This window comes from Macaca nemestrina, chromosome 6 (assembly GCF_043159975.1).
Source record: "Macaca nemestrina isolate mMacNem1 chromosome 6, mMacNem.hap1, whole genome shotgun sequence".
In the NCBI taxonomy this organism is placed as follows: Eukaryota; Metazoa; Chordata; class Mammalia; order Primates; family Cercopithecidae; genus Macaca; species Macaca nemestrina.
Window position 1 is genome coordinate 35,933,043 of NC_092130.1, and position 16,148 is coordinate 35,949,190.

Genomic DNA, 16,148 nt, shown 5'->3' on the forward strand with positions numbered 1-16,148 from the left:
TGAATGAGTACAAAACTTACTGTATCCTTAAGATGCCCAAAATTCGGTCATTTGGTTGTTATGTCTGTAGAATGCCAAAATAGGTAAGTAAGGTTTTCTTGTATTTGATTTACATTGTTCTTTCTGTGAGCGAGTATTTGGGTACTGTATAAACAGGCTTTAAGGGTTATTTGCAGGAGAGTAAAAATTTGTGATTATTACAATGTGCCCTTGACCTTTAGTATCTATTTACAGTATGCATATTATAAATTATTTACTATAGCTTTAATAATTAAACAGATAATTAGCTGCACCAACAAATCATGTAGGGACACAGGAACCCTCATAAGTGATAAAGTGAAATTAACCAGGATATAATAAATTAACCAATAGGTAAGTGAAGCACCACTAGGACAATAACCATTGAATTTGTGCTATCATACACTCACATTTTTCTTTTTCTTCTTAAACATTATGACTGTTCATTTGGTAGTGTTTGGGGTTTTTTCTGTTTTTGTTTTTTTGCTTTGTTTTGTTTTGTTTGTTTGTTTTTGAATGAAGAAGTTTGAAAACATGTAGTTTGAAATTCCAACAAATGGTTTGGATAAGAGAGCCAGTTTTTACAAGTTTGGTGTTTCCTTAAATGCACTATTTTTGGTTTATTATCCATAGATATTAAATCTAAATATTTTTTTAATGTTCTCGGCACCATAAATAAATATATACACTTTTAGTGGGAGAGAATTTTGGAAATTAGAACTATATTAGACCATCTAGGAAACCAAATATAAATTGTAATAATAATAAGTTCTCCAAACTCAAAATTCCAAAGTTTTAAGCTATGAGCTTTGTTCATGGGTGTATACATATGTATAGCTATATAGATATGTATATATATACATTAAGATAGATGTACACACATATGTACATATATACACATAATTTTACACATAAACACACACAACACACATAAATACACACACTTCTCACACACACACACACACTCACACACATGCACGTATTTCGGTGAAGTTTCTTTTCTAAAGCTGCCTCTCTTTTTCCCAACTTGTAAGAGTAACAATGAGATGCTGAGGGCAGTTAATTACATTTGGACTTTTGACCTGTCTTGAATAAAAAACTGAGATTTGTTTAACAAGCCAAAAGATGAAAATAGCAGAGACATAGATACACTCATATATAAACACACATAAACATGCTCATACACCTATTTTACTTCCCCTTAAGCTTGCCCTAGTGACCTGTATGCAGCACAGCAAGCAATTGCAGGTGTCATTTTCTCCTGACATGGAAGCTAGCTTATCATGGTGAGTTTCTTAGGATGTCAGTGCTCACCAGATACTTGTTCTACAACATTATTGCCCCCTTGAAAATTTTTGTGGCATAAAGTACAACCTGTAGCAAATCTGCCCTTCCTTTACCTCCTAGGCAGATGCAAGTCTAATGGCATTTGCAATTAAAAAAAATAAAACTGATGACTTTTAGGAAGGATGTCAGACTGAGATCCCACCTTGTTTAGAATAGGAGAGAGTAGAAACAGGCAAAGCTCAGAGAATAGAGAGAGTAGGTTGTACAATGAGATGGTTGAGCCAGCAGCCTTTAGAGTTTAAAAATCTCAGAGGAAAATCTGGCTCTGCCACTTTTTAGCTATGAGCCTTTATGTGCTACTTTATCTTTCTGAGCCTCACTGACCTCATCTGTAAAGAGAGGGTAGTGGCAGGGCTTACTTCATTGGATTATGATAGGATTAAATGAGATAAGGCATGAAAAGTACTTAGTAGAGTTTTTGGTACATAATAATAAATCTGTAATATATATTATCTATAACTTGATATTTAAACCATAATTCTAGAATATTGATCAGAACTACATACAGAAATAATGTCAGTCTAGGATCTGAATGAATTTAATTCAAGTTCTTTATTCCAAATTTGATTGCTTAGACATTATAATGCTCATGACAGTGACCTATATATGGTATGTACCCAACAAATATTTGCTGGATATATGCATAAACAAACAAATAAATGACTGATTTAAACTTTCTGGGTCCTTAGTTTCCTGTGTATAAAATGGAATTAGAACGACCCTATCATTACTCCATCCCTGGGATGTTGGTATGATAAATTAAAAGAAAAATGTCAAATCATATCAGACACAAATGTGCTTTGTGTTCTAATAAAGTCAGTACATGTAAACTAAACAATAAGGCTCAGTAGCCAGGACTTGTGCTTAGACTTTGTCACGTTTGGAAACAAGAACATGGGAGCCCCCGCTGTGTAAGTCTACGAAACATATTTTCCAATAAGATTTTACCATCCTCAGTGAGGGAATATTCAACTCAAAGTAACAAAGTGTATGATAAGCAGTTACAGACAATGAAATCGTTGGCCTGCTCTAAACACTTTGTCCCCCTTACTGGTTTCATTTCTGAGAGCACCTTGTGGTCTACTGTTGATCAGCTTGGGAAACATCTTTAACAGGATCATGCAAACTGAAAGGGATCCCAGAGTGCTTCACAACAAGCGCATTTAGCTGTTAAAAGATTGACAACATCCCTGAAGTATAATTTTTCTGAAGCAGAAAGACTGAAGTAGAAGAAGATAAGACACATAAACTACAGGCCTTCCTCATCACTACTAGATCCCTGGAAAAAGTTTCCTGTTTCTCTAAATCTCAGCTTTCACATGTGTATAAAGAGATAATTACATGTAACTTCAAATAATTTCCATACATATAATTCCTTTACACATTTAAACTGGTTCTGATTTTTATTTTTCTATTTTATCCTATTTCTTGACCTGGAAGACTTCCGTATATGGTACAGAAAAAAAAAAATGCCTTGACAAATTTAAACCCATGCTTAATTTAGAGTTTCTCAAGCTAAGCACTATTGACGTTGTGGACTGGATAACTTTTTGATATGGAGGGCTTTCCAGTGCACTGTAGGATATTTAGCAGCAACTCTGGCCTATACCCATCAAGTGTCAGTAGCACCCCTCAAATCATGAAACAAAAAATATCTCCAGGCATTGCCCAAAGACCTCTGGGATGCAAAACCACCCCTGGTTGAAAACCATGGCCTTAAATGCACATAACCCACATGAATCAAGGAGAGTTTCCTGAAATTTTTCTGTCTCTCACCTAAAGGTGTAGATATACCACTGACCACTGGCTGCAATTAAAAAAGACTACTGATGATTAATGTGTATTCTATGTCTATTTTAGCTTTGAAAAATGCATTGTTTTTTTGAATAAGATGCCACTCTTCACTATATACGTGGATATGAGTTTGAATTTTCCCCAGAAAATAGTATTGTTTGAATTCCACATGAGGAGACCAGCTTTACTTAACATTCTCAAGGACTGACATCCACAGTAAAGACAAACTATTGTGCTGAAATAAAAAGCTGTTAAACTATGCAACCAAAGGCTTTTTCCACACACTCAGATAGCACTCCCACACACATTATCCACTGAACTGACATAAACCTAAAAATTGCACATGGTTATGTGCACACTCACACATGCACACTGATATAATTTGAAAGCAACTCTCATTACTTTATTAAACATCAGTTCTGCTTCCATTTGTGATGGATGGAGACCACGTCAGCAGGAAGAGAATATAAAGTTATGTTGATTTTTCACTGTGCAAATGCAGGTAAATTATCTAAAGGTCAATTCTAAAAATAAACTGATAAGATGGAGGAGGTTGCTGGAGACAAGAGACTTAATAAACCCTCTGGTTGGCATATAAGTGCTTTTACAAAGCTGATTAACAGGAAGATTACCCCCACCCTCCTCCAGGACAAGCCCTTGATAGTTGCTAGGCCAGGCACATTTTTCTTTATCCTTTTAAAAGTAAATTTCCTAAATAATGCAAGGATGACAGTCTGGGAACTTAACATTTTTTACCTAATTGGCAACAAAATTTGTTCACAAACAAGAGAAACATTTTTGAACCTTAGGAAGCTGGGACAGAAAAGGAATCCCACTTAGGAAGCAGAGGAGAGAGGGCAACAAACTGAATCAAATTTAACCATTTTTGTTTTAATCTTGGCCAGTTTAACATAATTAGTTGCTCATGTTCAACAGTTTCATTAAGCGTACTTCACTTTCCTTTGGCAATAATATTTACTCACATATTCACTCATGATCATGACAAGCGTGATCTCTATTTTTATCTTTCTTATAATGTGGGAATTTGGTATGTATCCAGTTATTCTGTTAAATGAATAGAGTCAATTGGATCATTGAAACCTGTTTGAATTCACTCTTTCTTGCTTTCTTTTTCTTTTCTTTTCTTTTTTTTTTTTTTTCTTTTTTGGCATTTATTCTCAAACATGAGTTTGGCTTCAAGTTTTTAGTTAATGTCAGGGTTCATGATCTTCAATTTTCTGAGAGCTTCATAGTCCTGATTGAGTCAAATTGGACAAATTTAGCAGTTCAATGGCACAGGATTTGTTTGGTAAAATGTAGCTGAATTCACTAATCATTCCATATTCATTTTGGTTATATTTTATGTGCAGTTAATGGAATCACCTTTGGGGCCATATACATCATTAAATTATGGGTCACTTTCAATTTCCTCCTACTCATACTAAGTAAGGGCCTAGAAATAAACAATTCTCCTTGGGAAAGATCATTATTTTTATTTCTTGTTGGGTATCATTAGAATACATCTCACTCAGAGATGTGCTCCCATCTACCCAGAGCTAAGACTGTAATAATGTAGGCTTTTATTTTGGGAAAAAACCCATACACATACACACACAATATGGAGAAAGGGTTATGGTTGACATACAGCAGATGAAATGGCAAAGAATTCATGAAAATCTATTCTGCCCTAGTCTTAGGATGTTTTTCTTTGGGTTTTTTCTCTTAAGATAATGAATAATGCATGCTTTGACTTATTTGTAGTGGGAAGGAAGTAAGAGAAAATGAGGAAATGCTTCTAAGAAGTAAAGGAACTGTTGGTCTCTGCATATTCCCTAAATAGCAGAATTTTTCAAAATAAGGTCTATAGACAATCTTCATCAAAATTATTAAGGAGACTAGCTCAAAATACAAATTTCTTGGCCCTGCTTCAAGTTTCCGAATCAGACTCTTTGAAGATAGGTTGAAGGAATCTGCATTTTTACAAGTGCTACACATGAATTTTATGCATACTGAGTATTAAAAAACACTGTTAAAAAGCTTGCAATGGAGATCACTGGAAAAAGAATCTCCATTCCAACATATACAGCAAGATGAGAATAATAGGCATTTCAAACAAATAAGCTCTGTGCTTGCATCACAAGGCTGTGATTATTAAAGTTTAAGACTCTATTCTTTCAGCAGTGGTAGAGAGCAATAACCATTTCGTCTAAAACCAGAATGATGAAGGCAATATAAATCAAACCTATGCCAGCAGGTTTCATTTGGTCTAATTTCTCTGCAGATATTAATCATTATACAGTTCTATACAAATGACATGTAACTCCATTGTAACACAGGATACCGAATGTTCACTCTGGTTCTTTCTCTAGTGTGCTATTTTGACAATATAAAAGAAAATAAATAAATTAAAAATGTGGGGCATCAAGATTGCAAGACGCCAATAATACCAAGACATTAAAGAGAGAAATGGCCCATGCTAAACCCGTAACCCAGCATGCAAATTGGCAAAAATGTTTATCTGCCAAAGAGTCACCATAAGGAAAAATGAATTCCCTTCGTTTTTCTTTTGAAAATTGGTGTGTCAGGTGGAGGTGACAAAGAATTCTTCCTAAAAATTCACAGAAAGAATCTTATTAATTCTAGTAAAGATCATCTAGAAGACTAAGGCTAGTCAAATTCCATGGCATAGTATATAGTGGCAGAAAATACCAGCACTCAAATTCACAGATCCACTCTATAGTAGATACAAAGTTGGAAGGCTGGAATTGCAACAAAGGAAAATGTATAAGAATCAAAATTTGGTTCCCATTGTGGGAGCTGGTGTCAAGTAATTTTGCAAAACACCATACATGCCTTCCTTTTGTCTCATTGGAGCATGTTTTGTCTGACACCAACAAAGGATACTCAGAGAAGAATCTAAAGCCCAGGAAAGCAAAAGTAATCCAGAAGCACAGGAAGTAATGGGGCCCAGAACAAGCAACACATCTGTGCCTATGGATAAAGGTTCCTCTGAATCGAACAAGGCTAACTGAAAAGAGAAAAGTTCCATGTCAGCACCCTTTAATAAATGTGTTCCCCCAAAATGAATTGGTTGGAATAGATACAACTATGAAGGAATAAAGAGCAAAGGGAAAACTTATTATTTGTGCATTGTTCCCCCTTTTATTTTAATTCACCGTGCATGCATTTTCAGTAAGATAACTGTGCCTATAAATACAAAGGATAACATCAGTGCATATATTGGAAGCCACTTCACTTCATTATTTTTTGACAGCATTTCAGTGCAATTTTTCCTAGCGGGGGAAAGAAAATCACACTACCATATGATCTAGTAGTTTTATATTCCTGTCTTCCCCTTTTCCTGCTGAATGTGGATCAGTTCATCTTTGATAGTGGGTAGAAGGACTTTGTAAATACGTTTCTGACTTTAGACGACTCACATACCTTTAGAGAATGATCTCCCCAAGCTCACTGGATTTTAGTGGGATTTCCCAGAAGGCAATCTAAGTTGGGGCTCCATACATGTGATTCCCCATTCATTGTATCCATTTGATATTACTACTTTCTTTATATTAGCAATTTATGGCCCTTGTCATAACCAATGTTCTAGAAGCAAACCACATACATTTTTTGTTCAGAATTAAACAAAAAGTTCTAAAAATTATTTTAACTTCAGGGAAACATGCCCGAGTCACAGTGACTACCAGAGTTACTAGAGCATGTACTCTTATAACTCACTTACCCAGAACTCATTTCCAATGTTGCAGGCTACCTGAACCTCACTTGATAACTCCACTCAAACTAGGTACTTTAAGCCTCCTCAGAGCCTTTTACTGGCCAGGTCTATGTTCATCTCTATACCAACACTCACACAAATAAACGCCATGCTATTGTCTTAGTTACTTGAATATTTTACTATGGGATGGGTGCCAGCCGAGAGGTGGCCCAAAATAAAAATACTGCTGTTGTGATTGTTTTAAACAGGTTTTCTATTCTAGCTTTGTTCACTGGGTATATAAGGAATGTCAGAGCAGAGAAAACTGATGACAGGTCAGGGGTCAGAAGAACACTGCCATTAACACTCCTTTTGCAGTGTTTAATTTCCTGTTTAAAGAATGTAGTAGAAATATTGGGTTGACTATCATCTTAATTCTTTAATTCTTATGAGGGTATCTCTCTATCTTGAGGCCATTACAGTCAGGTCTGAAATTTAAGGAAGTTGGAACTTTGGCCATTTTAGTTAGACACCAAAGTCTTTGACAGCACTTCCAGTGATAACACAATTATCATATGACCAAAGTGAGTTTCAGGATATTTTCCCCAAATTCAACTTCTTGACCCATTAAGCTCTGTGATTCTTTGCAAGATCTTCTGTTATTAGGATGATGGTATTTTCATGTGCTATCAAGAAACATTGAAAATAATGAAGACATACTGGTAGGCTTTACAAACAAAGCTATGTTGTAGTTAAGATCAAATATCTGCTAATATATTAATACAGAAAAGAACATCACTTAAATTCATAAATTATAATTCTCTTGACAACTCAACTCCCAAGATATACTTTCTTTTTCACTTATGTAAACACTTTAAACTCCATTCAAACCTTCAGGACAAGGAAAACTTAGCTGAGCCTGTCATCCAAGTGTGAAGGCGAGAATTACAAAAATTCAGAAAAATATTCATATACTAATCATCACTAAGAACAGAAATCAAGACAGAACCTCTTACATAATAAATGTGCATCAATGAAAGATTTTAAAAGGAAGAAATTAGTCATTGTTTTCCTCCTACAGATATCATCCAATTGCCTTTATTACCTGTGGTACACATACACACATGCACACACACGCAATGAAACAAATTAGGAGTGCTTGGCACACAATTAATAATTGACAAATCAATTTTTGGTTACTACTGAAATGCATGAGGAATGCTGAAAATAAAAACCGGTCTTTCAACCTTCATGTAGCACAAGTCTATGAAAGAGCTATTGGTACCTTAGTAAAATACAGAGTTACATGGATGGATAGCTATTAGCGGTTTCTTTTTGGCTGTGTCTATACTGGATAGGATGTAATTGAAAAAGATTGTTTCATTTAGAAATCTGAAACCTTAACTTTGGAGCTTCAGTTACCTTGCTGGGTTGTTACAAACATCATAAAAATGACACAGCTAAACCCTAGCATGGGCACAGCCAAACCCCGAATCCCAAAGGCAAACAAAAAAGGCTACCAGCAAGTAAAAATGTAGCTTCGTAGCTTAAAATTTTTATAAGAAATTATTAGATTGTATGTGGAATACAACTTTCTCTAAAACAAACAAAAGGCCGGAGCCTTATTTGAGTACTGTGTGTTGTCCTTAGTTCCACAACACAGGAACACAGAACTTAATGTGGATTACGTGGAAAGGCCACACCATTAAACTGTGGGCAGTAAGAACTCTGAAAACATGGAGAGAAAGGTGATAATTTAGTTCAGGGTAGAGAAGGCTGAGTGTGGGGTCATTTAGCAGAAAATTTTGCGAATACGAATGTTTGATTTTTTAACACAAAGAATGTTTGACCAGCTCTCCTCATCCTCTCTTAATGCAGACAAAGAGCAAAGCAGTAAAATGGAGCCTGAGGGTATTAATTTCAAAATAAGGAATACAATTTGTTGATGATGAGGGTCATTTGATGTTAGAAAGCGTTGTGAAGAAAGGTTGGGAAATCTTCCCAAAAGAATTTTAAGAAAGAGTCAGAAGCTTATCCATCTGAAATGTTCTAAGAGAGGGCTGCTGGGAGCAGGAGTACAGCCCTTGGGATGTCTAGGCCCTGGCATCGTGTGCGTAGTGTGTATATACATACTTAGTTGTGCTTATGTTGCACAAATACTCATGCATACAGAGTCAATATAAACTGGCACATATAGATTTGAGTGAAAAGTCATATAAATCTGCCATTCCCCCCCTACCCCATAAACGAAAGGAAAAAGCAAAATTTAAAATTCCAAACTTATGCCATTGGGCCAGATCTTTTTTTTACCATACCCTCATTCAAAGGAGGGAGGTAGAAGATGAGAGAAAAAAACCCGGTTTGGGATAAACGATTCCCAAGGCCTCTCAGCTACTTTTATATAGCTGACTCTCATTATATATAAGATACTTAGCACATGGGACCAAGTAAACAAACAAATAACTAAAAAAGATTTTCTTGTACTTCCACATCTAGAAAGAAATCTACCCTGTGGATTTACATGTTAAGGTGAACTAGGTAAAGTAGGCAGTAGTATATCAATGGACTATTGTGTTCTAAGAAATGTGCATCATTAGTTGTATTTTTTCCTTTAAAATATGAATTCCTTTTAGGAGGTTAATTTCAAAATGAAGACTTTTTTTTTTTTTTTTTTTTTTTTTTTTTTTTTTTATCTTCCCACCCCCAGCCCTCCCTTATAGATGATACTTCCGTAAAAGTTCAGATTGCCAAGGATGTTTTCTCTCGGGAAACCGATCTGGAATTTTGATTTTTAGGAAATCCTGGATACATTTCTCCAGCTCCTCCTCAATTGACAGCTTTTCTTTAACAGCTTTTTTTTTGCTGCTCATGTTCGATTCCCTGGAGCCTGAAGTCAGAGTCCGGAGTAAGTCGCTTTTCCGCCGCATCTCTGACTGTTGGATCAGCTGGACAGGGCCCTTCTTGATGGGACGGTCCAGAGTCTGGATATTGGTCTGGCGTGTCACGGGACCACAGATGACCGTCTCCTGGGGAGAGCTGGCCTCAGACTGGCTGTCGCAGCTGGATGTGGAGAGGTCATTGCAAGACGTGCCACTCTCCCCTTCTTTGTCACCTTTGCCATTCTTGCAGCAGCAATCGCAGTGTGAGGGTGACCATCTGGAAGGCTCACCTGAAAAGAAAGCACAGGACCCAAAGGATTATTGCCAGCCAGGTCAGTTGGAGTAGCAGTATAGCACTTGGACATACACACAAACACACATAAGAGAAGCACCATGGAACCATGCTTTTAGAAAAAGTGGGGTGGTACCCAGGGTGGGCTGCAACAGGAGCCAAAAGCCAAGTCCATGAGGGGAGGAAATTAATGATGGCATGCTATATAAGAGGAAATATAGTATAATGCTTGAGCCCATGAGCACGGGAGTCAGAAATACCCAGCTAACATCATTTATTAAGCTTGTCACCTCGGCACATTCCTTAGATTTTCAGAGTCACTTTCCTCATCTGTGGTTTAAGGGTAATAATTTTCCTACTATCTGGAGTTACAGGAAGGAGTTAGATAAGTCAAAATTCTTAATGCAGTATCTCTCTCACAGTAAACTCTCAATAAAAGCTAGCCGATTTCCCATAGCTGATGAAAAGCTCCAAGTGACAGCAGTCAGGTACAACAGGAGGACGCTATCAAAACAGAATGACAGTAACCAGAGAAGGGGGACTGACTCTGTGCCTGTCCCTATCTGGGTATCCCTCAGCTCCTTGGTCCTTAACGAAAACTCTGTTAACTCAGTAGTTTCAATTTCAGTCTCCATACAAGGAAACTAAGACCCCAAGAGTTTAAGAAACTTGCCAGAGTTTGTACAATTTGAAAGTGGCAGAGCTGAGATTTGAATACAGACCTTCCAAGGGCCATAACCATACCAATTAACCATTTTATTCAGTATCCTTGTTAGTAAAATCTTTGCTTCTACTTCAAAACAATTTGCAGGTTATAACTTCTCTGAATTTCTTGTTAACCTCTCCTCAGACGTATTTGCTTTTTTCTCCTCTCTGAATTATAGTTCTACTTTGTAAGTTCCTCTATTATAGCACATATTACATTTTGTTATATATCATATTAGCTACTAGGCCATGAGCTCCTTAATATGAGCATAGTGAAGTATCCATTGTTGTAATAGAGCAAATACGCCAAGGAACAATGTAGAAATTCAATAAAAGGCCATATTATAACTTTTAAGTATCTGGATCTAGCCACACCTGAAGCTAGTCTTGCCAGTGAGCTTTTCATTTATATGATAAACTATATTCTGTGTCATTTTTTCAGCCAATGTGAGTCCCTCTTCTCCCATTCCTCTGAGTCTTGACTCATAATACTGCATTTAGCAATTTGAAGGCAGAGCAATGTTGCAGATGCACAGTGGCTCCATGAACCAGAAAAAAAAAAAAAAAAAAAAAGTCCACAATCATGGCACAAAGCAACTTCCTAAAAATAAGTCACTGCCCCCCACTTCCACCCTCTGAACAGCCACAGTCTTCCTGGAGTCATAAACTTAATACTATTTACTGATCATGTATTACATGCTGGGCACTTCTACAATTCTTTGTACTTAATCCATAAAAATAAAGAGAACAAATTCCTTTATGATGTTGAGGACAAGGATAATGTAGTACCTTTATATAGTTTTAAAGGAGACCCCATTTTGGTTTACACCATATCTTATTCTCATGAATCATAGGTCACATTACGTAGGATCTTACTTTATTGCCATTTCTAACATAGTCAAAGTAGAGAAAACTTAGAATGAAAACTATTAGGAAAGTTATGTCCTATCTTCTTGGATAATGCCTGTTCTTTACACACTAAATGATTTAAACATATACCTACTTATCTCCATACAATTTTTAAAGAGAAAGTAAAACAAAAGTTTCTATAAATCACAACTCCAGAAGTATTCCTAAATTATACCCACTCTTTCAAGTCACTTTCTAAAATGTGACTGAGTAATCATTGTGTTTTTAAAGCTGTTAAACTAAATGCAACAATCCAATTAGCCAAAAGGAATCACAATAGCAGTATTGTTCTAGTTATCTCATGCTATTATACATTTTCCATGCAATACAGAAACTGTTCAACATATACCAGCTGGTGACTGAAAATATCAGTAATAGAAAATGATTTCTGTCTGCCAGCATACATTTTGAGGGCATCATTTTTTACCTTCACTAGGCAGAATCTGCTTCTGCTTCCCCAAACTCGGCAACCCCTATGCCAAAATGACTTAACTGAGAAATGGTTCCAATGAATTGCACTGAAGAAAAGTAATCACATCAAACCAGAGACAATCTGGTTTTAAACCTTTTTGAAAAAGTGCAGAAATTGAATTTAGCTTTTACAAAAAGAAAGAAGAGGGAGAGGGGAAATACAGAAAGGAAGAAGAGAAGAAATATATGCTGGGAAACACCTATTACCTTAAAGCAAGATTACAAAATATTTTGGCCATAAACTCTGCTGAACCAGTAGAGAAGCAATTGCTGTGTCTTTTTGTCCAAGAGTCAATCACCTTCCCCATGGTTAAGTCATTTCATTCAATGGACCCAGAAGAAAACTTGAGACTTCTACAAAAGTTTTTGTTTGGGTTTTGTTGTTGTTGTTGTTGTTGTTTTGAGACAGAGTCTTGCTCTATCACCCAGGTTGGAGTGCAGTGCTGCTACGATCTCAGTTCACTGCGACCTCCACCTCCTAGGTTCAAGCAATTCTCCCACCTCAGCCTCTTGAGTAGCAGGGACTACAGGCAACTGCCACCATGCCCAGCTAATTTTTTGGTATGTTCAGTAGAGAGGGGGTTTCACCATGGCCAGGTGTGTCTTGAACTCCTGACCTCAAGTGATCTGCCTGCCTCGGCCTACCAAAGTGCTAGAATTATAGGTGTGAGCCACCACACCCAGTCTTCCCAAAGTTATTTTAACAACACAAACACCATCATGTGAAGGATTTCTTGTATATTCATGTGGAAAATTGCATGAAGCCCTCACTATGTGCCAAGCCAGGAACCTGGCAATGGTGCAGTTATTTCCTCCCTGAACTGCTGGGATGATCATGTATTTAAATGTCATGTGGGATCCTCCAGCTACCAAACAGAAGTATTGCTTTCCACTTACTCTGGGCACTATCACTATCAAAGGGAAATTGAGCAACTTAATTCTCGTGGAGGTTGTCATGCTGCCGTGTTTCAAGATTTTATGAGAACATTTGACTGTTTTACTTGCCATTTATTTTGGCAAGATAATTTATGAGATGGCTTCTGAAGTCTATATATTATATTAAACCAAAAAAGAAAGATAGGATCAGAAGGGCCCCATCCAGCTCATCCAATATTATAGGATTAATAGTACTACAGCCCAAAGGTAGTCCTACATGAAGAGTCGTTGTGAAGTTTGAAAAATAATCAAACGTGAGAAGATGACCACCCCATATCTTTTCTAGGAGCACTGTCTGCCTGACTACCCTCTTCCCAAGAACCTAATTACAAGCAAAGAGGTTTTAAATCAGAACACAGAAATGACACATGTAAGCTCCAGACCCTTTGACCTTGCAGAACCACTGTGATGTGCTTACAAGTCTTGGAAAGTATGGAAAGATCTATGAAAGGTCAGTTCTGTAACAGAAAGTATTCTAGAATCCCCCCAATTATAGCAAATAACGATCTCATAAATACCTTGGTACTTCAAATTGCAACGTATTTTGCTTCCAATTTGCTGAGGTTTCAATACTGGCTGGAATAATTCTCTCCATTTGGGGAGAAAATAGGTTACAATTGATTAGCCAGATGTGGGAAGAAAACCATTTCATTCCAAGAAAAGTCTGATTTATTGATATTAAAAAAGCAGGAAATCTATTGCCTGTTTGGGGAGTTATTATCTAGTTGCTGGTCAGAGAACCTAATAGCTCTACCTTGTTTTTTAATAAGTCATTGCTGAATTTGTTGAATATGATTTTTGGTGCCTGCTGCATAAGAGTGGCTTGATAAATGTTTGATGAATAATCAATGAATGAGCTGAACACATATGTTGAATTGTATCAAGTTGATAACATGGCAGTGCAGGTCTCAGGCGCCAGAGTCAGGCTTCACAATTTGTCACCTATGAGACCTTACATGAATTAGTTCAACTCTCTGAGCCTCAGTTTACTCATCTGAAGAATAAGGCTGTTAATAGTATTCTCTTCACAGGGCTTTGAAGAAAATTAAATGAGGTAGCTAATGTAAAAGATGTTTCATAATTTGGGGCACACTAAGTATTCCATTCAGTTATACATCTTTGTTCTACTACAATCCTGACACTATTCCATATGAAGGAAACAAATCAAGGGCTTGCTGTATAATTATAATGCTTCCATCAGTACACCACACAACTAATTCTTAGGTCTAGCTGGAATATCACATTAGTAATGACACTGATGTTACAGCTGGATGCATCAGGAAAATGTGTATTCAGTACTTAGTAATGTCTGCCTCAGCATAGGAATGGTGTGACCAATGAGTGACCACAAGCACATACTGTGTGTGGCACATGGTGTGTGAACAGGGGATGTTTTTGGAGAAAAAGGAGTCTTTACAGTGCAATGCTTAAAATTTCACAAATGGATGAGCTCTTCAGGATAAAAATTTACATGAAAACACATCAAATAAACTCAAATCCAGAATGGGAAAGAATTTGCATTTTGGATTAAACAGGGAGAGGCAGGAAACTCAGTTATATTAAGTCCTTAAAGCCCTAAATCTTCAAGCATTTTACAACTTAGAAAAACTGAGGACTAATCAAGCAAATGGTATGATTAGACTTGGCCCCCTTCCACTATAGACCTCACTGTGTCAGTTCTTACTGATAAAGAAGAACTTAAAGAGGAAAGACTACAGAATATTTCTCCTCTATGAAAAATTCAAACTGAGCTGAGTGAAACATGACTTAGCAAACTCACAAAGTGCTTATGCATTTTTAAAAGAGGCAGCTCTGCAATGTACCCACACTTCAAATTTTCCACCTGCTAATGGCTGTGAGCACAATGCACATCATTTACTGCAACAGCTGGGAAAACTGCTTTTCCCTGTCTTCTCTGTCAATGATGTAGGAGCCTGCCAGTCTGGGAGCTAGGTGGCCAGATTTAATTTATCGAGGCTGCTGAAAGGTTTTCTTGGTATCCCAGTTGAAAAGTCAATAATGGCCAAATTGATGTTTTTATAATTCTGCTAACCTTGAAAAAGATATTGCATACTGAGAGATCGGGAATAGGCAGGCTATGAGAGCTTCTGAAAAAAGTTTGTCTTCAAGCTTGACAATCATCGCTTCTTGCTTGCAGTTGACCTTTTTTACTCATGAACAGTTGGCCTTGGAGGGGCCCAGTGGGAGCTTCTACTGAGAGATGGTTAGTATGGACAAGAACAGACAGTTAAACTATCCATGCATCCATCAGAGTCAGTCAGGAACACAGGCACCCCACCAGTTACCTGAACAGGGAGAATTTAACATAAGTATTGGTTAGACAGATATGGGAGAAGTGAAAATGCAAACAGGTAGCAGTAAAGAGACAAAGATAGTGGCTACACAAGGTGGTTACCATCCTTAAGTCTAAGGAGACAAGTAAAAGAAGATGCAGTTATTAGAACCTTAAATCTTAGAGGAGGCATTGTGTGGAGGTTGGACCCAGACATCTGAAGAGGGCATGTGGCCTGCTGGTGCTGGTGTCTTTGAATCAGCCTGGCTCTGGGGATTATAGAGGGGAAAAAAGGGAAACTGGAACCAACTGGTTTTGGAGTAAACAAAAGCTGAGTTGACGCTGATAGGAGCAAGCAAGGAATTCTTCCCATGTTTTAGTGTCTACTTCTAGCACCCCTATTGACATAGCCTAACAGAAAGCCAGCTAGGCAAAGGAAAAGTGTAGTTAGCCTGTGTGGTTAACCCAAATCCCAGTCCTGGCATCACAAATAGAGTATAAAGGGATGTGTTTTGCACTGAGAGACAACACCTTAATAACGAGGGCACTCCCTGCGAGGGATGCAAAAGAAATGAAAGACACTCTTGACCTGCAGGAATGTGTGCTCTACTGCACAAGCTAGGAAATGAAAATTAAAAAAAAAAAAATTCACCTCAGTTCAGCTCCTGCCCTGCCAGCCATTTTTTATACTTCAAGGTTTTGTGTGTGATCTTCCCTTTACCAGCCACGCATCCTTCTACTTTCAAGCTAGCCTCAACCTCCTGCCCGTTGCTTTCACAGCACCATAAT

General features: G+C 37.3%; 1 protein-coding gene across 5 annotated transcripts in view; it reads right to left on the minus strand.

The window, feature by feature from the left end:
• Positions 1-5,157: 5,157 nt before the first annotated feature.
• The window catches only part of LOC105466952 (potassium channel tetramerization domain containing 16), a 312,786-nt gene continuing 301,795 nt past the window's right edge, over positions 5,158-16,148 (minus strand). For all 5 annotated transcript variants that reach the window (XM_071098266.1, XM_011716157.3, XM_024788234.2 and 2 more), the window contains one exon: positions 5,158-10,043. In XM_071098266.1, coding sequence (XP_070954367.1) covers positions 9,589-10,043 — 455 coding nt within the window. In that variant the 3' untranslated portion in view covers positions 5,158-9,588. The remainder of the gene's footprint in view (positions 10,044-16,148) is intronic.